General features: G+C 43.4%; 1 protein-coding gene across 3 annotated transcripts in view; it reads left to right on the top strand.

Moving 5' to 3' along the window:
• The window catches only part of LOC143325726 (connector enhancer of kinase suppressor of ras 2), a 53,700-nt gene that overhangs the window by 15,931 nt on the left and 12,133 nt on the right, over positions 1-25,636 (top strand). The window contains exons 3-13 of one of the 3 annotated variants that reach the window (XM_076739006.1): positions 3,259-3,461; positions 4,293-4,380; positions 5,634-5,675; positions 10,562-10,681; positions 12,072-12,131; positions 12,282-12,350; positions 17,300-17,446; positions 21,881-22,008; positions 22,128-22,339; positions 23,940-24,026; positions 24,825-25,033. In XM_076739006.1, coding sequence (XP_076595121.1) covers positions 3,259-3,461; positions 4,293-4,380; positions 5,634-5,675; positions 10,562-10,681; positions 12,072-12,131; positions 12,282-12,350; positions 17,300-17,446; positions 21,881-22,008; positions 22,128-22,339; positions 23,940-24,026; positions 24,825-25,033 — 1,365 coding nt within the window. The remainder of the gene's footprint in view (positions 1-3,258; positions 3,462-4,292; positions 4,381-5,633; positions 5,676-10,561; positions 10,682-12,071; positions 12,132-12,281; positions 12,351-17,299; positions 17,447-21,880; positions 22,009-22,127; positions 22,340-23,939; positions 24,027-24,824; positions 25,034-25,636) is intronic. The other 2 variants (XM_076739007.1, XM_076739008.1) reach the window with 2 other exon arrangements.

Consider the following 25,636-nt stretch of genomic DNA (forward strand, 5'->3'; position numbering starts at 1 on the left):
GGATGTTCTGCCTCTGTACCAAAAAACATCTTACAAAAACTGAACAACTCGGAAAAAAATGAAATATCTTGGCATAATCCATAATGATAATTAGGTAGCTGTTTTATTTTTGGAACTTTGTCCTGATTCTACTCTCGCTCGGCTTTTGTTCTGAGAAAGTGATTTGTGTCGTCATCTCCTCCTGTAACTCCTTCACACAGATGAGTCAGCTTTCTGTTGGTTCCTTTTCAGCACTACCCCGTGTGACTCCAAATTGATTTGAAAATCCTGTTGGTTTTGTGAATGTTATTTAATAGTTGGCTGAGATTTATATTCCTGGTCCTTTTCATCTTCACTTAAACCTTTAAACATTTGAGCTAATGAGACAGGAAATACAGCAAAGCTGAAATGAAATGAATGTTGAGTGTCATCTTTGGGTCTGTGAGGTAGCATCCCCGCCATCATTGTGTGACCCTCTGCTCACTGCTTGTATCCTTTGCCCTTTGACTGTGTTTGATTTGTGCGTATGCTTATCTCTGTCTGGTGCAAGTGATTTTAATCTGACTGCTCTCTCCTTTTTATGTAGTTTTGTCACAGAGTTGGCTGATGGTCTTATAATAGCTTTTTTCTAGTTGCTGATTGCTCAAGGCTAACCACTATCTGAATTAAAGTGCTTTGTTTTAAACAGTGCCATAAAAAAGGTCATTACAAACAAATCAAACCATGTGCATCTTATAATTTGTATTCTGTTTTTAAGCAGCAGAAAACAGCCCTTGCTCTATCCAGGGAGAAAAAAAAAACCCGCTGGTTTCATTTTAATCCGGTGCCCAATAGGAAACTGTAGCTGGACCTGTTATGGATAAATAAGAAAAACCTGCAGTAAAAATGTAAAATTCGCTCATGATACAAAGCGCATCTGAGTTGAACAGTGAAAGCACATCTTCCAAGATGAGGGCAACGTATGCAAAATCAATAATCTCTTGATTCCTAGAGGTTAGATACTCCACATTTTGGTGCAAGTGCACTTTAAAAGCTTGCATTGAAGACCAGTGAATGTACAGCTGAGCATAAACGCTTCACTTTTGAAAAGAAAAAATGATTCAACGGTTAAGCCCCACGTTTTGCCCAAACATTTCCTAAATGATGCCTGAGTGTGATTCTGTGAGCAGTGGTAGAAATATTAGCATGGAGGAGAGGCCACTCCACACATGGCTGCCATGGCAACCACATCGACATGAAGGTGGAGGGGTGATTGCTCTAATGGCATCGCCCTCTTACTGTATTGATTTGACACACACTGGCACACATATGCACGCACAGCTCAAATTATTTCTCTCCCCTTCTCCACTCAGTCATCCAGACTGTCGACACAGGGCATTATGCCCCCGCTTCATCGCAGCACTCTGTCCCCCGGAGAGAGCCGCACACAGCTTTACATCTGATCATACGACAGGCTAATTACAGCTGTGCAAACATGTATACTCCAAGTTCACTTATATACATCGACATCCACACGGAAAACAACAGATTACACAGAACACAGTGTATGCATGACCCAGTTTCAGTGAGATGCATAGCTGGGTGTTCTCTCTTCCTCTCTCTCCCTCTTGTCTTCTGCCTCTTTAGTTCTTCAATTCTCTCTCTCTCTCTCTGCCACTGTGAAACCCTCTCTTCTTTGTAGTCACTGTGGTCGTGACTGTGTAGAATAGATCTAGAGGCAGAGGAGGAATAGATACGTCTAGCTAAGCCTGTGCATCTGACTATACAGAGATGTGTGTGTGTGTGTGTGTGTGTGTGTGTGTGTGTGTGTGTGTGTAGCCTTTGTGTCAGCAGGAATCAGGCTCTGTCAGGCAGGACATGGCTGGAGGTGCCTTGGGACACTGAGCAATGTGGCTCAGTGGGTCTGTGTGTGTGTGTGTGTGTGTGTGTGTGTGTGTGTGTGTGTGTGTGTGTGTGTGTGTTTATTTGAAAGGGTCACAGTGCAGTAATGGGCTACATGAGCGGCTTGGTGGTCTTGTATTAGTGCAGAGAGTGGCAGTTTTATGAAAATGCTAATGGTTTTTCAGAAACGCTCATTCTAATTTTGGCTCATTCCACTCACAATAAGCCTTTATGTTTTAATCACAGTAGATACATTTTCTGTTTAACTTATAAAACCATCCCTCTTATTTAGACAGATCAACGTCCATATGTGGGAGCTGTATCCTTTCCAGAATATAATGCAGTGGTTTCGCGTTCCTATATGTTTCTGTGTAAAGGATTTTTATAAACATGTATGTTCAGCATTTTGGGAAATGTGCTTGTTCACTTTCTTGCCACGAGTGAGGTCATAATGAGATCAATATCTATTTCATGTCTTTGCGTATGGCGCTAGATCCAAGGGGGGATTAGCCACAAAGACTAGAAGCAAAGGTAGACAGCTAGCACTGCCGTATCGACAGTTAAAAAATGTGCACGCCAGCATCTTTAAGATCACTAATTAATGCATTACTTTTAGCTTGTTTAATCCACACATAAGCAAAATGTTAGTTTATAGGGAGTTATGTGGTGCAGCTATTTCTTAATGAACAATGACTTCCAGGAGTCTTGTTGTCACAATAAGGGTACCAGGTGTGGTACCATTGTGCCTGTGCAGAGCAGGGCATCGGACTGGGAGGAAAAAGGGGAGTGAGTCTAAAGGGCCCACGTGAGGCTCACAGTGATGCTAGAATGAATAGCTGTTTCTCCTAGCTTTCAGTCTTTGGCTAAGCTAACCACCTCTGACTCCAGCAGCCCAGTCGGCTTTAACGAGCAGATATGAGCATGGTAGCAGTCCTCCTTTCTTAACTATTGGATAGAAGGCAAAGTGGTTCACAAATTCTTGATCCTTTGATAAAACAAGTCACTGCCAAGAGTAACCTCTCAACAACAATTTGTGACACATGTCGACACAGCCTGCTTTACAAAAGCAACATGTTGGCATAGCAGCAGTCGTAGTCCTTTACACAAGATGCGTTCAGGCACAGTATTGAATGTAGGTGACTTGTGTTTTGGCAGCATCCAGTGCCCACTACACAGACATTGTAGTTACATGTATAAAAGGGACAACTACAGACTTGAAGTATTAAAACACGCTTTGGGTTGCACAAGTGAAAATGCACTCCATGACATCTGCTCTGTCAAACGCTCTGATCGTTGAGATGGAAGACTGAAAACAGCATCAGGAGTGCAGACAAGGATTTAGAGCGTATGGTAATAAGATGCTACTCCTAAAATGAATCTATCTTGTTTGTCTTTCAGAACTACGGCCTGGAGACAGAGAACCTTCGGACTCTGTCCCACAAGCTGAACGCTTCGGCAAAGAACCTCCAGAACTTCATCCTTGGCCGGCGGCGGGGTGGGCACTACGATGGACGAGCTTCCCGGAGGCTACCAAATGACTTCCTCACCTCTGTGGTGGATCTGATTGGTGCAGCCAAGAACCTGCTGGCCTGGCTCGATAGGTAGGGACCAAAGCTGAGGCTGTGAATTTGGGAATGTAACCTTTCATTTTTTATCAAATGAAGATCATCACCTGATCACCATGAAGACCTAAAACATAGCATAGCATAAGGGACTGAGCTAGCCGTGCTAGCTGTTTCCCCCTGCTTCCAATCTCTGTGCTTAGCTAACTGTCTGCTGTGACAGACAAAGACGAGAATAGCCTTGATCTTCTTGTCTAACTCCCAGCATATTTCCCAAAATGTTGAACTATTCCTTTAAATTTGACACCTGCTAGAACTGCACAGGGCCCACATTTTTTGTGTTGTTATTGTGATGTTGGATCAGCTGATGAAAACCATGTGAAAAGCACATTTGAACACATACAAATAAAGCAGCGTTGAGCTTGTGTAGATCCCTGGGTTGCTCAGCCTCCTGGCCATGATATAAAACCAAATATTGTTGTTTGTCTTTCTTGCTTGCTCCTGCGCTCTGAGAGGAGCAGAGAATAGCTCTTATTGGTCTCTCTCTGCCATATCACAGCTTTTGAATTCACACTTTTAGCAAATAAATGAAAGGCACACTTCCTCCAGAGTAAAGGATCTAATTTTTTAATTGACCAAATATGCTTTGCTCACATTCATTTACATAAAGTGTGATTTTGAGACCTATTTCACCCTGGAAAAAGAAACACCATGTTCCATTTCCAAATTTTGACAGACGAGACTTTATAATGAGATCATGACTAGTACACTTACCCAAGGTTCTGCAAAAGTCCACCATGTTTTAAAGCTCTCAGATGTATTTGTCGGATTATGAACTCTGTTTCACTTTTTCTTTTTTGTCTGCTCCAGGTCTCCATTTGCCAGTGTGACAGAGTATTCATTACTGAAGAACAACATTGTGCAGCTCTGCCTAGAATTAACTACCATCGTACAACAGGTGCTTTCTCTCTCTCTCTCACACACACACACACACACACACGCACACACACACACACACACACACACACACACACAACCACAAAGAGTGTGTGCAACACACAATCCATCATGTCCATATTCATTACACTCATATAATAAAGGTCATGATTTGAATTGAAAGGGCAAGACTAAAGTGGTTTTGAATTGGGTATATCAATATGGATACAGCTCGTTCTGGTCTATAGTTCTGTTCTATAGGTTTGATTACGCGTGGAACATATGCCCACTGCCACAAGCTGTTTGCAGCACGGCTGATGGGACGAGTATCTCTCAGTAACAGCCTCGGGCAAAGTACTCATCGACTCACTGTTAGACCTCATTCTCTGCTTAACTTATGGGCCCTGATGGAGAATGAACTCGGGGTCTGTCATCCCTTGATTTCCTGTCCTCCTTCTGCTCCCCCTCTGGCTCCCTCCCTCATGTAGATTCACCACACTTACACAAACAAATGCACTTTTTAAAAATTAAAACTGGAACTGCATGCATACACACTGTGATACCGTAGAAATCTCATTGTTTGGACAGAAACTGCTCTTCTGGACCCCATCCATGTCCTCCCTGTAAGAGCCTGCTTAGAGTGTGTGAGAGTGTGTTTGTATGTGTGCCCAGAGTGAGTCCTGGAGCCGAGCAGATAACACCCATCCCCTCTTACAAGGGCCAGAGGAGAGGGAGGAGAAAGGGGCCACCATAGGTCTACAATCGGCCAAATGAACATGTGGCTGCCAGGGTGCAGCGAGACAGACAAAGGTGGCAGCACCGCCCGCACTAATGCATCAAACAGATGAATTAACTGCTACCATGCACATCTGGTGGATTCAGTGGGCTGCTATCCCAGAAATAGATTAACTATCAGCTATCGTTAAATAACAATCTGTCATGTACAAATAATGTAGTTTCTAAATCCTGCTGAGGCTCACGGAGCTCCAGAGTAGATCCAGAACTGGTCAATCCAATGTTTGAGTCTGCCGAGATTATAAAGTAATATGCATAATGCGGAAGGTTAGAAATGAAATAGCTGACTGCTGATGCTCTCCATTGAAAAAGAAGTCATCTATCTTTCTTCCTGTGGGCCGTCTCATTTTTCTTATTTTCTTCTGTCCAGGATGTTATATTTGGAGAAGGGAGATATTTGAGCTTCTATCCGGATGTTCACGATGCTTTCTCCGCCTCATGTTTTCTTCTTCCTCTCTCTGTTTTCTTCTCGTTTTACAGGATTGCACTGTGTATGAGACGGAGAATAAGATTCTCCACGTGGTAAGTTTCTGCTTTCAAATCTCAAATTCTTATTAAAATATCAATAATAATTCAAAGTTGCTGTTTCCATCAGAAAACAGTCAAGAGGCACTGCCGCATACTCAACAACCACAGCTGTGAAATGGACACACGAAATAGTCACAAGACTGGTAGCCTATACAGTATAATCTGATTTTATTTTGGCATCCTTCCCTCTGGTAGCATCACACATGAGCTTGCAAAGCCTTTATTCAACTTACTCTAATGTACTTACCTTTGTCGTACAAAGCACTTTGCAATTTTCCCAAATTTTGTACAAATCTAAAAAAAGTTCAATGTTGCATTAAAGTAATAATTCAGCATTTTTGCAAATACAGCTGTTCCTTCTCTTGACAAGCGTTTAGATGAGGAGTTCAATACTGCTCTCTTATCTGGAAGATTCAGCCAGCTGATGGTTAGCTTAGCTTAGCACAAAGATAGGAACAGGGGGAAACACCTAGCCTGGCTCTGTCCAAAGACAGCAAGATCTACGCATCAGCACCTCTAAAAGTCATTAATTAACATGATATGCTCATTTCTCTTCAACATTCAGATCCTTAGAAAAACCAAAGTGTAAAAGTCAATGGGAGCAGTTGCTAGGCAACCAGGCACATATCCTCCCACAAAACCACAAGTGGTCGTTTTTGCAGGTCTGTGATTGTATGGATGAGACAAACGAAACATAACATGTTCATTATATGTTAATAACTACATTGCTGAGGTATCAGTGGGTGGATTCTGTTTCCTTTGGACAACGGCATACTAGCCATTCTCCCCTGTTTCCAGTCTTTGTGCTATGCTAAGCACACCGTATCAATCTTCTCATCTAACACATTTTGCAGTTGTAATGATTCTGAATCAAAGCTGCATGAGTTCATAAACACACTGAAAAGAGACACATCCAAAAAATATCTGTGTGTGTGTGTGTGTGTGTGTGTGTGTGTGTGTGTGTGTGTTTGCCTCTGTAGATGTTTTCTGCATGGCAGTGTGTGTGCGTATGTGTGCGTGCATGTCAGAGTACTCTGTGTTTGTGGGGATTTGTGGCACAAAATTGTGCATGTTAAAGTGCAAGCGAGCCTGAGGCCCTTTGAAAGCTCCAGTTTAGCTTCTGTGTGTGTGCTCGTGTGCGTGTGAATGAGTGTGTGTGTGCGCGTGTATGACGGAGAACTGTCTGTGTCCACGTGTGAAACCGAGTGAGCAGCTAGTGTCTGATCCAGGCTGACAGTTGGATTGGGACACTTCCTGCTGCCATTCAAGGTCAGGTGGAGGAAACCAAATAAAATTTTTGGCAGGGGGAGTTTACAGAAACATATCTGAACATTTTATGCCAAGAAATACATCCCAAATGAGATGTTCTAGCAGTATATGGCATATATGCAACTGTATGACATAGCTCTATAAACAAAGCCAACCGTACGACTGTATATGAGATGTTGGTCTGTCCCTCATGCATGTCCCCCTGTCAAAATGACTACCCCCTTAGCTTTTTGGTTGTGGAACCAGGGCTGTCGTTTGCCTCTGTCGTTACAGGCCTGTTAATAACACAGGACAGTGACATCAGGCAAATTCAAATATTTAAATGTCTCTGCATATGTGTGCACACCCATACACAAACACACACACACAAAACCCTGGGTGCCAGACTAAAGGCTACACATGACTAAGTCTGTGATGTGTGGGAGGTTTGTGTGTGAAATAGGGAGACAGCGTGAAAGGAGAGAGAGAGGAGGAGGTGTTTGTTTTTAGATGCCGCTTGCTTGCTGATCCTTGTTTACTATGCGTTTAAGAAATGAATAAAGTGGAGGTGACTTGAAACTGCCCTAAATCATACACAACACACATACACACACAGTAACATACAGTACACACACTGACACATACAGAGGAAATGATGACGATGATGATGATGCACAGTTGTGTTTTACCACTGAGTTTTGAAACAGGACAGTATTTCCATTTGGAAGAAGGAGAGTGTACTTGTCCACTGTGTCATCTTAATGTTAAATGGTAATTATTTTGTCTTTTTATCAGGAACCATATAATATATTGTTTGGTAAAGCAATGGGCCATTTTTTTTGTCTTGACACAGAAATGTTAACAAATTAACTAACCAACTCACTAATTAATAACATGCTTACTCACTGCTAAATGAATAATAACTACTACCTACCTACCTACCTACCTACCTAAATAATTAAATAACTAGATAGCTACCCATTCAGCTAACTATCAATCTAGCTGCTAACTAACTTCTAACCCTAACTAGCTAGCTAGCTGACTAAGTGCTAGCTAGTTAATCACTGACTTAATGCCAACTGCCAACTGAGTAATAGCTAACTGCTAACTGACTAATAACTAACTAAAAGACAACTATTTTACAGACCAGTGATGAAACATTATCTAGTATATTTACTTAATCATTTGGAAAATCCAATTTCTCTAAACTACTTTTCAACTAACTGTAGATACTCTGATAGAACCAAGTGTGCATGATCGACAATGGTGTTGGCAGTTTTACTAAAGTCAGGTATGTATGGAGGTTGATCCAGACAGACACAGAGAGAGTCTCCAGTGTGTATCCAACCCGTTCAGTCACTGTTTAACGTTCTGGTCATCTCAGCCGTACTTACTGTAGTGGTAGTTGTACGTTTGTCAACTTCTGCTCAATAATGCAAAACTCACTGCTACTCTGCTCTCATCCAGACTATGGCCTGCAGCAATCAGATGGACAGAGATAGTGTGTGTGTGTGTGAGAGAGAGAGAGAGAGAGAGGGAGAGATGGAGAGAGAAGAGAGAGATCAGATATGAGCATGTGTGAGTCTGTGTGTCTGATGGAGCGTGAAATGTGTGTATGAGTGTGTGTGTTTTTATGTGCATGCATGCATAAGGATGAGGGGAATTACATAAGACTGTCCTAGTTGTGTGTTTTCCCTTTCCCTTGTTTTCTCCCCTTTCCTCCCGGACTCTCCATCCCAACCTCCCTGCTTTTCTTTTCCTCTGTCTCCATCTTTCTCTGCGTCTGGGGTCAGGTGTATGTTTGCCACAGTGTATATGCTCATGCATGTGAAGACGATGCATTACACAACCATGCTTGGTTTTTGTGAGCAAGGAGGAAGAAAGCGTGAGAGAGAATGAGAATGAGGGTGGTGGTGAACAAGGTGGGGGTGGGGGGGGGGGCAGGAGGGGGCCTGTGTGCAGCCAGAGCTTAATCCATTTGGCAGCATACTATGTCTGGCTTTCTATGTGACTGCTCTTAAATCTCACGCCAGCCAGCCACATAAGTTAACTTCCCTATAATCTGCGCTCTGATTCTCTGGAGGCGTGTCAGATCAAGGCTGGGTGTGTCAGAGCTGGAGGAGTTAAGAGTCTCCACACTGGTTACTGGCCTTTTGTCTCTTGGTCCATGTTAATCCCAGGTCAAGACTATTAATCCAATGATCAAAGAGGGATACAAGCAGAGCCACAACATTGTCACTCGCCGTGGTTTCCATCTGGGGACCTCACATGCTATTTATGGCTCCATAGGCTGGATGAGATACACTCTGCTTCTGCTATTCCCCTACTTATTTCCGAGTTCCCTGTCTATTTCCCCTTTAATTTTTTTCAAATTAAAGCTCAAAACGTTGTCGTTGTGGTGTCTGTGGATGAGTTCTGGGTATCCCTTTACATAATGTGTGCACGTCGACTAGAACATAAAATTACTGTACAAACACAAAAGTAAACATTCGGTGTAATGTTCAAATAAGTGACCCAGAAAAGGATTGTGTATATTTATGTTTGTGTGAGAGAGCCAGTGAGAGAGAGAGAGAGAGAATAAGCATCACATAGCCAGTTCACTGAAGATCCTCCACCTTTTCTCTCACACTGAATGAATCATAGGCTCTGAGCTATAGTGTAAGTGTGAGTGTGTGTGAGAGAGTGAGTGCTCACACTACCTACGTGTGTGTGTGTGTGTGTGTGTGTGTGTGTGTGTGTGTGTTGTTGAAGATCTCGTCTGTTTCATCACTATAATCCAGTAATTGCTCATTAGGATTGAGATTGGAAGATAATTTTATGCAGAGTTCATCACTGTCATGTGCTTATGTGAATATAGGCAATGTATGTTCACGTACACGTGTGTCTGTTACATTCCAGCGTATGTGTGTGTGTATGTGTGTGTGTGTGTGTGTGTGTGTGTGTGTGTGTGTGCACAAAGCAGCAGTGTGATGAAGCAGGATAACCAGGGTAACAGTCTCTGTAGTCAGTCAGCCAAGATTAGAAGGCAGAGATGTTGCTGATGATAAATTAACTTGCATGCGTGACCAAGCAGACAAACAGCCTGAAAAACAGTCAAGGTTTATTTAGAACAAAGGCAAGGTGAAGCCATGCTTTTTATTCCACATATTTTCTCAGATGCACAGGAATTTAAGTGCGGTGTGGAAAAAAAACCTACAGCACAGATAATCTAACCACTGTGTCTGGTTTTGTTTAGTTGATGTGAAGGCATAAATAGCCCTTATCCTCCAAAAAATCTACCAAAAATTACAGATACAAACAAATGGAATATGTGCTCTGTAATTTAGATGTTAGAAAATGTCATCTGGGCACCTCGGGGTTCGCTGGTATCGGTGATGTGTTGTTCTGTCTGTGACAGTGTCTTGTGGGTATGCCTGTGGACAGACTGTGACAGGAAACAGTTTGTGTGCTGGAGTGATGGAAGTGGCGATGTGGAACAATCTGATGAAATGATTTCTGTTTCACCTCCTCCAGCTAGGTCACAGCATCCCTCGTGGACCAAAACCAATCTCAATAACTTTCTGTCTTTCTCTTTTTGTCACCCTCGCTCTCTCTTTTTCCTCTGCTTCCTTTACCTCCGATGCCCTCTCTAGTGTAAGACCTTAGCAGGGATATGCGACCACATCATCTCTCTGTCGTCGGACTCTCTGGTCTCTCAGTCTGCCCATCTGGAGGTGGTCCACCTTACCAGCATCATGCCCAGTGAAGGGCTGGTAAGGACACACCTGAGGATACGCACACATGTATTCACTAGAGCTATTTTTAGAGATGCGCTAATCAGTATTTTCATATAAACCATGCACTAAATGACTATGTGTAATAGGAAAGGGGTCACTTACGGTGACAAAGGCAGAGACAGTTTGGTCTGAGGGTCTATTTTCAGCAGCACAGACTGAATAACCAGAGAAATACTTCATACTACAGGCAGCAGTGTGTCTCTGTGATCCTCTCGCTCTTCCACGACTACTTGTTGCTCCTTGTCACTTTGATCATGAACCACTCTATGGAGCGTATAGGCTACAATATACACTCACAGAGGATTGAGTATTTACAGTATATAGTGTGGAGAATATTATAGATCCAAGACAAAACTGACAGAATGGTGAGACTGAGAGAAAAAGATGCAATAATAAATTTGTCTGCTACTTCAGCACCACAGACAGCACCATGGATTTATGAATACACAGCACAGTTAGAGCTAGTGTTGGTGCCATAGATTTAACTTGCACCAACTTCTAACCTTGTACCAAAAGACAGAAAAAGGATGAAAGAGTCAGGCAGACTAGACCAACATGATGGCAGGTTAACCAGGGGGATGCATTTTGGTCATTTTGCCAACAAGGGGGGTGGCATTCCCCCTCATCCTCCCTCAAATCACCCACCGGTTATGCCGCCCCTGAAATTAATGCAACTTTACTTCATCTGGGGCAAGTGAAGTCTCAAGTCTCAATGGACCAATCCAACTAAAGTCACACATCTTCAAATAAATCTGTATTTGGAAATTATTTATTTAGACAGCTTTTCACATGACATTGGAAGTTTCTCCTTTCAAAGCGGTTAATAGTGTTTTTACATAACTGAATCTAAGTCTCCCTTTGCAGTCTTGTTCATTATTTATTGTGAAAGGACTTCACCAGGTCAAAACCAAAAATATTTTTGCTTTTAAGTCTTAGGTCAAGTCTTTAGGGGCGTTAAGTTTCATGTGCAGATGAAGATGAATTAATAGAAATACATGAAGAAATCTGTGGGAAAAACAGCAAAAGCAGACGCTTTCAGCAGAGGTCACTGATTAGTTTGAAGAGTCAGTCATACTCAAGAGCCTTCGAAGTCAAACGAATTAAACGGCAGTGGGAGAGTTTGGAGCAACATGTGAGACAGCATTCTCCACCACCATGGTCGATGCAGAAAACGAAAAGAGCTCAAAGAATTAAACCGGCTCTTGAGGCTCTCTGTTGACCAATACCTTACTGAGGCACTTCATGCTAATTATTGTCAGTGTCACCCATCTGTGAGTCAAGACACAAACATAAAATAAACATATTTATTTTCCTGTGAGCTCTGTATTACTCTGAATCCTCCCTCCTTTATGTACTTGTGTTACAGGGGATGTATATCAAATCGACGTACGATGGACTCCACGTTATCACCGGAACCACAGAGAATGTGAGTTTTCGTTTCACTCAGGGTTGAAGGTTAACACTCAACCAACTGTGGTTTATGTTCTCCTGTTCCATTATGAAAATGAACCTGTGTCTTAATATGCCCTGAATTTGTTTTCACTGGCCTTTACTTCCCCAATTTCTGCCTCCACAGTCTCCAGCAGACCAGTGCAAGAAGATCCACGCAGGGGATGAGGTGATCCAGGTCAACCACCAGACAGTGGTGAGTTAAAAAGCTTTCAAACCCAATACTTTAGTCATCAAGAGTCACAGGAAATGGACTTTCCTCGTGTTCCCACTGTGAATACATACCGCAAATTGTCTTTTGTTCTCCATTCTGTGCTATGTTGAGGAGATGTCAAGATACATGATGTCTGCTACCACCACCACCACCACCACTGCCGCCATGGTGCTTCCTGTCCTGTGCCTGTGTCGCTATGTAGGCTAATTAGACTTGCTGCAGGAGCAGATTATAGGACGATTGTTACAAGACCTTTGTTCAGTCCAGCGTGATTGTCAGCTCACTCTCTGGAATTTGTTCCCATTGTCGTAAGAAACCCCTGAAGGAGGCGTCTGGTTTGAAATGTGAACTCATGTTCCACTTTCAGACTCAAATAACTTGTATTCCTGCCTTCAACTCATCACATCAGAGAGAAGCACAAAAATGGGCAGCCATTTTAAATGGAATGGTGCCTTGTGAGAGCATGTGATTGAGCGCCCTGTCTATTGCCTGTGCTGTCAGCGCCGGCACAAACGATTTGTTCCGGCGTTTATTTGAGATTTCTGAGGAGAAAAAAAAAGAGGTTTGTGTCTGTGTGTAGATGCCTTTTGCGTGCTTTTTTCAATAAGTATTTCCTCGTTCGTCTGGATAGGTGCTGCTCATGCAAAAGCGCGAGTGCAGGCGCTGGGGAGCGCGGTTGATTGACGCGTGAGGGAGGCGCGTGTTATCTCTTTCCCTCTCTCTTCTCAGGGTGACAGTGCAGATCGCACCCTGCCAGGTTCTCAGCCCCAACCCCTCATTACTCCCACAGCTAGACCCTCACCACTCTGATCCTTCACCCTGGGGAAGGAGATAAGCAGGGGGAGACAGAGGTGTGTGTGTGTGTGTGTGTGTGTGATGGGGAAAGGGGGTTGAATTCTTCAGGGGATGCAGGGATGAGGCAGAGCTGGCAGAGAGTTGGGTGAAAAAGGGAGGAGGAAGTAAAGAGGGACTTAGGGAGAGGAGGAAGAGGATGAAAAGAAAGGGGGGAGAACAGCAGAGGGAAGTCTCTCGTCAGTAGAGTTCTTTTTTCAACCCTAAGTCAAGCTGCTGAAGAGGAAGACGGATACACACCAGCAGCAAACTCTCTGTCAACATCACGGCTGATAAGTTTATCTAGTGAGGCTCCATATTTGGAAATTAGATTAGTGTGAATATTGAATGAACATATTCCATTACATTATAGAATCATTATGTAGGCCTAGCCCACGTATTTAGCAACAGCACTGCCTTCATGTCTATGCATGAGCTTCTGTTTGAGACCCACTTCAAAACAGGACTCACAGTTTTTAGCTCAGCTTCTCTTTTGAGGTAAAATGTGGAATTTGCTCAAATAACAAACTGATTGTTTGAAGAGGCAACATAATTATGTGGAGGTAATAGCATCTGGGAAAATAATGAAGACCCCAGGGATTTGAAAAACCTCTCAAGCAGCAGTTTATGCTCTATTATTATTTTGGTAGGTCTCTCCGTTTCCCCCTGCTCTCTGTGTATTTGCATAACACAATAGTTCTAACTGGCCTGGTTAGGATAGGCTTTGTGTTTGCTGTTAACATACAATGTGGGCTGTTTATTATTGTGGCGGATCTGACAAGGGTATGGAAGTTTAGCTTGATCAAGTCCAGTTCACTTCAGTTTAATTCAGGATTTCTATTTGACATGAAAATGTCTCACTCCTTCAGAGGTAAATGAATTCTCTGTCACAGGCTGACCATTGTTTAAAATCATAAGATGCTAGAGCGAAATGCTTTTGTAACTTTGGCTTCTTTTGTTCAAAGGATAGTTTGACATTTTGGGAAACATGCTTATTCATGCTGAAAGTTAGATGTGAAAGTTGATACCACATCCTTATTTGTTTGTTCAATATGAAGCTACAGTCAGGAGAAGCAGTGGTTGTTTCACCTAGGTTGACTGCTTTGTGCTGCGAGGATGGAACCACTCTTCACATTGGCATAAATTAAATCAAATAAGATGAATAATAAACAAAATAGGCCACTTTTAAAGGTGGTTCGCCTGTTAGTCCTGTTATTTCCTTCTTCCAACGCAGTGGTGAAGAACACTTGGAGCAAATGCCAGAGGCCAAGTTTCATTAAAACAAAATCATGACTGGTATGTTAACTGCATGCCAAATTAATCAGAGCACACAAAGCCAAATTGCCCCCTGGTTTGCCATATGATCAGTTGTTGATGAGCAATGTAGCATTTAAAAGGCTATTTTTTAAATGGAGTCCGGCACAGTGCTCACTCCACATAAAATGCACCGAACCTACATTACATCATTTCCAGCAAGGAGAACAATGGAGGCAAAATATTATCTCTTTTAACCAAACATCCTCTGGTGTAGCCCAGCTAAAAACACAAAAACATGGAATCTGTCAGCAAGTTAGCGTATCGTTCACCACCGAGCCTGGTTGTAACAGGCACCGACAGATTATCTTCACTTCACCTGTCTGTCCTCTGCTCTGCAGCCACTCCGTGGGGGGGGGGGGGGGGGGGGGGGGGTAATCTCACCCTTGGGATGGTAGCAGCACTGCCGTCATGTCACGAACTTCCCAGGCTTCAATGCCACAAAGGTTGACTCATGTTTCAGAGCAGCCACCCAGAGGCCCCGACAAACACAAGTCATTGATATCCGGATGAATGGAAATTAGGTGTTATTTTTGCCATAAAAAAGATTTAACCTGGTGGGGGTTCCTGCTGGCCTGCCGTTCACCAGATCCATCCACTTATAGGGAAAAACTGAAGATATGATGATGTGTTAATTTGTGAGTTTAAGAAGTGCTGCTATGCAGATTTTTTTTTACCTTTGGATTGAGCCAGGCTAGCTGTTTCCCCCTGCTTCCAGTCTTTATGCTAAACTAGGATAACCATCATCTGACAGTAGCTTCATATTAAATGGACAAAAATGAGAGTGGCATTGATGTGCTCATCAAACTCTCAGGAAGTAAACAAGCCTATGTCCCAGATGCTACACTGTCCCTTAATGAAGGAGGCCAAAGAGCTCAAGCAGCCGTTCAACAACTCTAAAACTGGCACATTGTGATTTTTGATTTGTCCTGTTTCTGTCATTAGATAATGAATTACAGTTGCGCAGTTTGAATTGATAAATCAGATCACAGGTGAATGGTTGCAGTCCTGGGGAGTCCTCTTTTGTTTCAGTGGGCAGAACAGGACAAAACATACAGTGGTTTATACATCTGTGGCGGGCCGCTAAAGGCTGACACAGGCTGGTCATCATTATGTCGGGAATAGGGTCAGAGCAGTTTTGTCTGTGCGTGTGTGACTATGTATGAGCGCGACGGCCTCTGCGGACACTTCCAGTAGCTGAGACCAGTGTAGCCAATCAATGGCCTGACGAGCGCTGCGAGCTCTGGAGACAGGCTGGCTGGAGCCACGAGGAAATTCTGCAGTCAGCACTCCTTTCTTACTATTTTACCAGCTCGCTCTTTTCCACAGAACTTAAGCCCACTGATGAAGCCAAACTTTATTTTAATATGATAGTGTTTTCAGACCAGAGGTGCTGGGACAATGTGGTGCATTGTGATAGTGTGTCTTGCTGTATTGGTAGCCATGAAGAGTAATAACCGGTTTGGTGAAGGTTCAGTAATACATGTCAAGTATAGAGGTTTGGTTGTAAAAAAAAAAAAAGTTTTATGCAGCAGTCTGTCTGCAGTAGCCTGTAGTTTTTAATCTGCGTGTAGAGCCAGGTCAACATCAAAACACACAGATTATGTTGTATATTATTTATGTATTATATTTATTTTTAACTCATCTTGCAATATGCAAAATGACTTTTACTGTCAATAAAATATATGAATTAACTTTATGTTTACATTTAAAGTGTAAAGACATATTTTTCTTCAGCGTTGCTGTAGTTTGTTCTGTACACATATTGGTTAAAATGCGAAAAAGGAACAAGCAAAATGTTAAAAAGTACACAGTGACAGACAATATGCTAATTCACCGATATTAGCTGTAATTTTTGGTTCTCAATCACATGACTGAGATGAGAATATTAGAGCTTTGAAAGGGGCACGTTGTTTTAAAAACTGAACATCATAACCTTCATTAGGGTAACATCTCTTACAGGACTGTTGCATTAGTGCACTACAGTATTCATTTTAGCCAAGACTACCTAATAAGTTGGCAACTAATTGTATGTGAGAGAAGCCAACTAATTATAGAGAAATGGTTTAGCATAAAAACGTTTTTTTCCTCATTCAAATACGTTATGCACCAAATTTGGTGACGATGGCATGTAATGGCTTCGGTCTTGAACTAAGGAATTCAGGAATTAAAAAAAGGAAAAGTTGACTCCATGCCCTGCTGTCCAGGAGCTGTGGGAAAATGGTTGCACTATATTCATTATAAATTGACCAGCTTTTCTGAGGCCTTTAGTCTATTTTTATACCACAATTCACAGGGTAACATACTGCCGTGAAATGATATACAGTACAAACAGTGGATGTGGTCACTGTAATTATATGTTATATACTGATAGTGGCACATGGGGGAAGAGTAGCTGCTAACTGCTTTTCATTATACTCTGCTGTCTTTGGCTGTATGGCTGCTAGCTGCTGCTAGCTAGTTACCTGAGTACTTAGCGCTGACCGTGGACTGCCAACATCCCCGGTTCGACTCTGGCTGGGAACCTTTGATGCATCTCTCTTCTCTTCGTTTCCGATCATATTTCTACTGTCCCTGTGCAATAAAATATCCAAAAATAAATGAATAGTATCATGTGGTGTTTTGGACAGGCACTCTCAGGACCTGTGTGTGGTGGTTTGCAGCAGCAGTTTTTTTGAAGCTTAGAACTGTGCGTGGTGGTTTTCCACAGGAGTGCACAGTGTACAGCATGTGTGTGTGGTGGTTTGCAGCAGTTGTTTCGGTAGCCCGGTGTGTGTGCTCCTCAGGTGGGCTGGCAGCTGAAGAACCTGGTCAACGCGCTGAGAGAGGACCCATGCGGAGTCATCCTCACGCTGAAGAAACGGCCCCAGAACACCCTGAGCTCCACACCAGCTCTGCTCAGGAACGTCCGCTGGAAACCGCTGGGCCTGCAGGTAAACGCCAGCAACACATGGACGATCTTAACCGCAGTTTTCTAACAAGCTGTTCACCACATGCCGATCTGAAAAGTGCCGATTCAGCGACAGATATTACCACATTTGAATGTCTAGCAGAGAAGCAAGAATTCGTCCATCTTGTCTCGTGCGTCTGAGCACCTCTTGTGCTTACAGTTAAGGATTTGAGGTAGGATGATTTCGCACTATGTACAGTGAGCAGTTTGTACCTCTGGCTTTATCGTTGACTCACTCTCAGCTCTTGTTTTTTACTGCCCACACTCTCCTCTACGCTCATTCTCCTACTGGCATTTTAAACAAATATTTTCAAAGGAAACTTGCTAACTGTTTGACCTTGAGTCCATCCCCCTGTTGAGCGTTTCAACAAATCTCTTATTTTCTTCCCGCCTGCCGTACTGCTGGCACAGTTGAAAGCCATTCATAAATGTGTTGGTAGCTAAACCTTCACCTGAAGAGAAATCATGCTTACCAAAAGCATACAGTGTATTTTTAGATTGAGATGGCTAAAAAATTGAGATAATGAAGTGTCTAAAATAGCTAATTAAATCTTTTGTCTGTGCTTCATAGCTTTGTGTACAAAATGGCCTGAACTTCCAGCTCAGGGGCTCATGCAGGGCAATGCAAGGTCACCAAAGGGTCCATCCACACTCACGCTCACATTCATATTTATTGAGACTGATTCACTCAACCTCTGCCCCAAAGGACATCTCCTTTTCAAAAGAGAGTACATTTTTAATGTGAGGTATCTCTAAAAGGTGGAGTGTTTGTTTGAAGGCTCACAGCTCAGAGCGGGTGTACACATTTCACTTAAGGGCAAATACTTTGTAAATCCGTCACTCACTCAGAGCTCAGAAACATCACTCACATTTTGGTGCACAGAAAGAACAAGTTGTGCTGAGACGGACAAAGGGGCGAGCGGAGGGCTATGTCTGATGACTGTCTGGTTTCTACATGTCTGCGAGCATATGCAGGATACATGTAAGTGCATGTTTACATGAGAGACTTCAGTGTTTCGTGGATGCGGTTTCCGTAATGGCCTAGAAACCATTAAAAGCCTGTAATAACCATAAAGCCTGCTGCAACTTCATCACCACCTCTGTCTTTAACAAGCTTGCTGCCTTGTTAGATCATCACTCTAAGTTGTTACCACAAGCTTATTGTTATATTTGCTGCGTGCAACAGCAGAGGATTGTGGGAATTCTACCCTGATGGGATGCTGAGACACAAATGCGCCGTGAGCGCCCAGATCAGAGCGCCAAGATATCTGTGGGAGAAGAGAAGAAAGGAGTGTTTTAGATTTGTTCTCTCTCAGAGAGACTGGAGCGCTTAATTATTCATAAGCAACTACAGGCAGCTCCACTGGCTCTGAAACAAGAGCCGCTACTCAGCAAATACTGGAGATAATGCACTGAATCCAAAATATCCTGCTAAACAGCCTGTGTGTGAGAGAGTGTGTGGATACTGGGGGCGGGTGGGTGTGCACACATTTCTAAGCATGGCCGTATGCAAGCTTGTCCATCTGTATGTGTCAACGCAAGTGTGTTTCTGTGCATGTTTGTGCATGCATGAAGGGAGATGTTTTCCGTTATCAGTCGCGATTTTCCTTTGAGAGGTGAAGGAACTGGGTCACTGCACTCTGTAAGCTAGGTTTTGGAAACATACTGTACGTACACACTGCAAAAACAAACCCACATGCAAACGCATGCACACTCATACCTCTAAGCCTGGTTTTAGAGGATGAATTGTACGGCTGTGAAGTTTAGCCCAAATGTGGCAAACGTTCAGCTGGATTATAACTGAATCCACAAAGGAAACAATTTATCTCACAAATTATCATGTGATTCCAGCCCCAAATCCCTCCATGGCAACCTCTTTCATTTTACTAAATAACAGCACATCTCTCTCTCTCTCGTTTTCCCTTTCTCTCTTTCTGTGTGTGTGTGTGTGTGTGCGTGTGTGTTTGTATGTGTGTCTGTCTCATCTGTGGTAGGATGGAGTAAAAGCAATTCAATGAGCTGCTTTAATTTCAATGATGCTGGCAGTGATTTTAACTAATAAGTTGAGGATTACTGTGGCGCCGTATATTGCGTTCATGCTTGTCTGCTGCAAAATGTCCACAAGGGGACTCGTCTCATGTGTGGCTGAAGGCCACATCAGCGTCCACATCACAGTTCACTTCACCGGTCACACGTGAGCCACACATTGTCTGTGACCCCGCTTTCATAAATCTGTTATATGTTTAGATGCATAAATAATTACTCTTTGAGAATGCATGCTATTTTGGGCAACATGTATTGGCCGGTTGTGTATTATTGATGGGCCAGCTGAATGGGTGAGGGGCTATTGCTTCTTTGACATCTTACTTACAGTCCAATTCATTTGGTCTATTTTTGAGACAGTAAATGCAACTCAAAATCTCTGCCATCCCTTCAAAGACAAAGGTTTGTTCTATTTTCATTTTAATTATGAAATAGTTAATTGGCAGGGCCAGTTTTAACGGCTTGTGATGCTGCATTCATGATATTAGTTTGTCTTAAGTTGTGTGTTGGACTACATGTTGGTCAATATATCCCAAGAAATTGCAGTTTATTGCAGAAATCAAGTTCATTTTTTTAACTGGAATTCTCAGACTATCTCAGATGCTGTTATTCTCAAATATGTACTGTGTGATAACCTGATCTAAGGTATTCTTATCAAACATGCTTGTTTATGAGGCAAATATATCATTATCTGATATCAAAGTCCAGTACTAGCCTTTCAATAGGTGTAAATAATAAAACGAATGATGGCTTCAAGTTGAGGGTCCCGGTATTGTGCATGCAGGCTCACTGTCACGGTATCATCCCTTACTTTCACACTTGAATAATAATATTATGAGTAACACCTGTGCTTTTCCATACTGCGACAGGTCAAAATGTCTGCCGTGAGAAAAGACTGTTACATATTGAAAACTGCAATCTGTGTAAACTTTTTTATTCATACTGGCTCGGTCGTCCCTTACATAGTCGACATTTTATGTTAAGCATATTTGAGTGTGTTAGTGAGTCTGCATGTGTGCATGTGCAGGCGGTGGGATCAGAAACACTGGTCTGGGGAAGGCGTGAGCATTAGATTTTTAGTTGGTTTGGAGTGGACGCAGCAGGGGTCAAATGGTTTAAGTGCTGTTTTAACAGACTGGAATTTCGCCTGCTGTGGAGGTCCCATCTCTACCCCCCCCACACACTTTTCCATGCAGGCAGCAGTGGGCTGTAATCACTAAATTACTGTTTTCACTCTCAGCTCCAGTCACCACACTGCGCAGCTCCCCCGCCTCGCTCTCCCTCTCTCTCTCTGCACTCTTTCTCTCCCTCTCTCTCTCTTTGTCCTATTTCCTTTGCTCTCCCCTCTCTCTCGCGTCCCTCTCTTTCCACCCCGTCTTCATTATTTATTGTGAAGCCGTCTTACTGTAAGCTGCCTTCATAAGAGGAACACTGCAAGAGGGAAAGAGATGAAGATATAGAAGCGGCCTGGGGATGGAGGTGGTGGTGGTGGGGGGTGTATTCGCTTAATGCACTGCTGATGAAATGATGAAACACTGGGCTTCCTTAATGAGAATGCTGCCCGCCTCGCCGTCGCTCGGGCTCTGTGTCTGTTTATCCATTCTGTCCACACTCGCATCTCCTCTCTAAAATGGAGCGTCCTCCTCAGTCGTACAGTAAAACACTCCATTTTTCAAAACCTGGAAACCTCCTCCTCGGGGAGAAATTGTGGGTACGAGCTATGTATTTGTCACCCCAGCTGTTCCGGCTGTGAACAAATATAATTCACTTGAAATTTGGACTGAGTTTCCATGACATCAGAAGCGAGGCATCCCGTCCTCACAGAGGACCTGATGACAAATGAATCTACGCGTCCTTGAGTCAAGCTGAGGTAGGAGGCCACGCTAGCTTTCCTCCGTCCTCTCCTTCTCCTGTGGCACGGGAGAGGGGTGAGTATTGGGGGAGAACGGGGAGAGGAGAGGTTGTCATGGGAACAGACATGGAGAGCCCTGTGTGAGTGAAGAGGCTTGAGACAAAATGACAAAATAGCGAAGCGATTGAACGTGGGAGAGGCTGCACAGTCAGACAGATAGAAAAAAAGACAACATACACAACATGGCAGCTCTGTGGAAATAACTCTTGTTTGTGATTCGCTGTTGAGAAAATGAGTGCTGGCTGCAGCACAAGGAAGATATCACAAATAAAAGGTTCCCTTCCCTCGTAACACCGTAAACTGTGTGCTTGTTTGTTTTTCTGTGAGGCAGGAAAAGATCTGAGGCTCGGTTTCTGCAGGTTGTGCTACTCCGAGATCCCCTCATCATCCCCGATTATACTTCAATGAAAAGGTGATCAAGTAGTCGTTCTCTTCTTCTTTCTCTCCTCTTTCTCCCTTCAGCCGGTCCCCACCAGCCCCACCAGCACCTCCCCAACACCCGGTGGGACTTTGGGCATGTCCAAAATGGATGCCCCCAGCATGCAGGACGTCTACATCCTCTCTCCTGTCTCTGGACTCTACAGCACCAGGTCAGACGCTTGCACGCACAGATGTTTGATGATGGTGATTATGTTGATTATCATGATAGTGTTGATGACACTGACGATGGCGCTGATGACAGTGATGATGTCAACTCTGCTCACCCCAGGGAGGAGCTGGGCCTGATGTCCTGCGACGACATCAGCCGCTACAGCGTGAGCTCCCAGTCCGGCTCCAAAGGTTCAGAGGCGGTCAGCTACTACCTGGACCAGGACAGCGGCCAGTTCTTCTCCCTGCTGGAGGGAGACGGACCCCCGGGCCCCGACTATGACAGGGGCCGCAATACGGGGGTCCGCCGGCGGGATAAGACCCCCACCCATGGTAAGACAGAGAGGCTAACTCGACAGTGTGAATGGGGCAGTAACGGCTGTGCTTGTTTTGTAAAGCAGCATGTTCTCTTCCACCAGTTTTCTCACTTTTTTTCTCAGAACTCCTCCTTATGTGTTCATCACTCGCTCCATGGCTCTGCTTCTTTGTGTCTTTACGTGCACACGACCCAAAACCACTGATCACATGCCTAAGGGTCAGTCCAAAAACACTGTCTCCAGCTCCCTGTCTGCCCCACCACCTGTGTCACCTTTGTCCAAGACAGCTTCCCAAGCATCCTGTGCCGTCTTCGAGATTCTCAAGGGGCCTATGATGTGCAAGGCGGGGGTCATGTGACAGGTGGAAGCATTAGAAGACTATTTTATGGTGGCGTTGTTAGTTATAGGTTACTTGTACTGTAAAGCCACCGCACTGTAAGCAGGTAATCAATGGAGTAGCACCCAACACAACTGGACGAGAAATGAAAGCAAACTTGTATTTAATCAGATTTTGAAAATGACATTTAATTCAACGTTTTTGTATTAACAATGAGTCAGTGACAATGTATCGTGCAAAAGTTGTCTCTCATAGTGACAAACCCATAAGGAATTACCACCTGACCCCGGCTCTGTGCAGGTGCACTCAGCCTTTTAGCCTCTTTTACTCATTGTTTTGGTGCTTATGGCTGTTAACTCAAGAACACTGTTTTCAGCCACAGCAAAAAAAAAAAAAAAAAATGCTTTCATAAATCAACTGTATGCTACCTGTCTAGTAACAAATGGCAAAAAGACAGGTAGGTTAACAGAGTGGAGCATTTAGCTGTTAAAAAATAAAATATTTTCCTCAGAAGTTGGTGGAAACCAAATCAGGATTAAAAAAGAGAGTGACTTACATTTGTTCAAAAAATGCTAATGTTGCTTTATATCTGTCGGATGTGTGAAAAGGTGATTGAACTCATTCACCATAACATCTTCATAATGTGAGAATAGATTGTGTTTCCATCTTTTTCTGCGTCTGTGCTGGCCAGAAAAATCAGCCAGTGTCGCTTTAAGGATACGTTCAATACAAGTATATTATATTTCTTCTACCACAGAATCGTCATTTGTGGATGTATGGTCAGCAGAGGATGCTGAAATCCTGGCCAGAGACATCTGATAATGAAAGGAGACACAGCTCTAACACAAAGCAGGAATCAATCAATAACAGCTTCATACTAATATGTGACCATTTAAATATTTTTCATAAAAACTTACGGCCTGTCGTGATCTAGGCATGACGCAATGTCTCCACAGCCTGCTCGCTAGCAGAGCATTAGCGTCAGAGCAGGATGCATTCAGGTGCATTATAGTGCTCACCTGTGCTTTCCGAATGTACTAACTGTGAATAGACAGCTAACTTGACAGTGTAAGCTGAAAGTAAGGCCATGTGACCTTTGCCTTGCAGGACATAGCAGTCCCTCGAGAGCCACCCGTTCCTTCCCCCTCACCTGCACACACTTTGTCTCACCTGTCCACCCCTCCAGCTGTCTCCCACGCTGTCTCTCAGTCACGCCTTCCCGCAACACTCCCACTCCCTCCCTCTAGCGGACTCTCTGACTGCTGATTGGTTGTTCCAGGTGACCTAAGGCCTGTTTCCATGCCCCCTGAATATAACTGGATGGCCGAGGCCAAGGAACCCAGCATGGGCAAGAGAGGGAGCCGAGGTATACACACTCAAACACACGTACACGCAAAAAAAAACACAGCCCCTCAACACAAACGGGTCGGACTGGTGCCGTGCTTTGCTCCATACTCAGCTCAATGCATTTCAGCTCATCCTCTGGTTATCCATGGTGGTGTGGTTGTGTGAAGATACATATCTGCCAGGTATGTATCTGACAGAGCGACAAGTAAACATAAATGCAAAGAAATTGCATTTATACAGCCGCTCTGGAAATGAGGGTATTTCTATGTGGCCAATTCTAACCCGCTTCACCGTTTTGCAGGGAGACTCGATCTGTATTCGACCGAGGTTCCTCCACTCTACCGTCAGAAAGTCCATGAATAACATTAAAGCACAATACTGCTGTCGGAGGTCTGCCTTTCTCCTTCTCTTTCTCTCAGTCACTTTTTACTTTTTCACATTTAAGTATATGGATAATAAACAAATTAAGTGTAAAGCTTTTTCTATCTGGAGCTAAAGCGGACTAAAACTTTGTGTGACTGACAAGATTTAGCAGTGGTGTCCTCCAAATCAGCATAATCATTGCAAACAGATTAGCTGTATGTCCCCGGCTGTGGATCCATATCAGATACTACAGCTCTGAGGCACTTTTATCCCTTTCTGTTGGGTTTTTATCTGTAAGGGTCTATTCACCCTCATCTGTTTCTCCTCTGGGGTTCTCCCTCGACTCTGCGACGCTATCTCCCCCCTCTGTGGTTTTCCTCCTTCTGTCATCCGCTCAGTTGAGCCTGTCCATCCTCTAACTGCTCCATCCCTCTACCACTCCTTATCCCCACAGATTCAGACAACTCCCTGCTGCGTTACCTTAGCGACGACAAGATCCTGGTGATCGAGGAGGAGCCCGAGGGTCCAGGCAGAGAGAGTCGGCGAGATTCCACCAGACGTTCCCGGCGCAAGAGCCGCAATCCCAGCAGCCCTAGCTTTCCCATCAGCCCCTCCATGCTGTCCTCCACCCTGCGTCTAGACCAGCCACCTGATGCTTTGCCTGTATGTGCACAGTCTCTTATTTTCTGGGTTATATGTCATTATTTTAGTTCTTTCTGTTGATCATAAGTACAGATTTAGAAGTTTATTTCCTTGAAAACAATTCCTTCATACCTTAAAATGCCTTAGATGTAGCTTGACACCTTTGCCTTTATTTATGTCATTTTGTGCAGATCTTAAGAGTAATTATTGTCCCTATTAGTCTCTTAGACACAAAAACATGGGAAAATAATGTTCAGGCTGAAGAAATACCAAAGTTGCCCTTTAATATAACCATCTGAGATGTTTACAGTGGAAATCACTCTTTATCTGAAACTGCTAACAACTCGTAATAATAGTAACAATAATAAAGTTAAGTTGTATAGCACCTTTAATACAAGACGTGCAGCTGAAAGTGCTTTACAGGAAAGAAATCATATGCAACAAGTGCTTCACATAAAAACGACAGAATGAACATAAAAACAGGAATAGAAAGTTAGCCTAAAATAAGATGGAAAATAAAACCTGTTTGATAATGACAGTAAAAATACAGGGAAAATAGGGATGAACAACAACATTTTAAAAGAAGTACAGCAATGCGTGAGAGGCAAAGTGCGTTTCAGGCCT

Source organism: Chaetodon auriga, chromosome 9, assembly GCF_051107435.1.
Source record: "Chaetodon auriga isolate fChaAug3 chromosome 9, fChaAug3.hap1, whole genome shotgun sequence".
In the NCBI taxonomy this organism is placed as follows: domain Eukaryota; kingdom Metazoa; phylum Chordata; class Actinopteri; order Chaetodontiformes; family Chaetodontidae; genus Chaetodon; species Chaetodon auriga.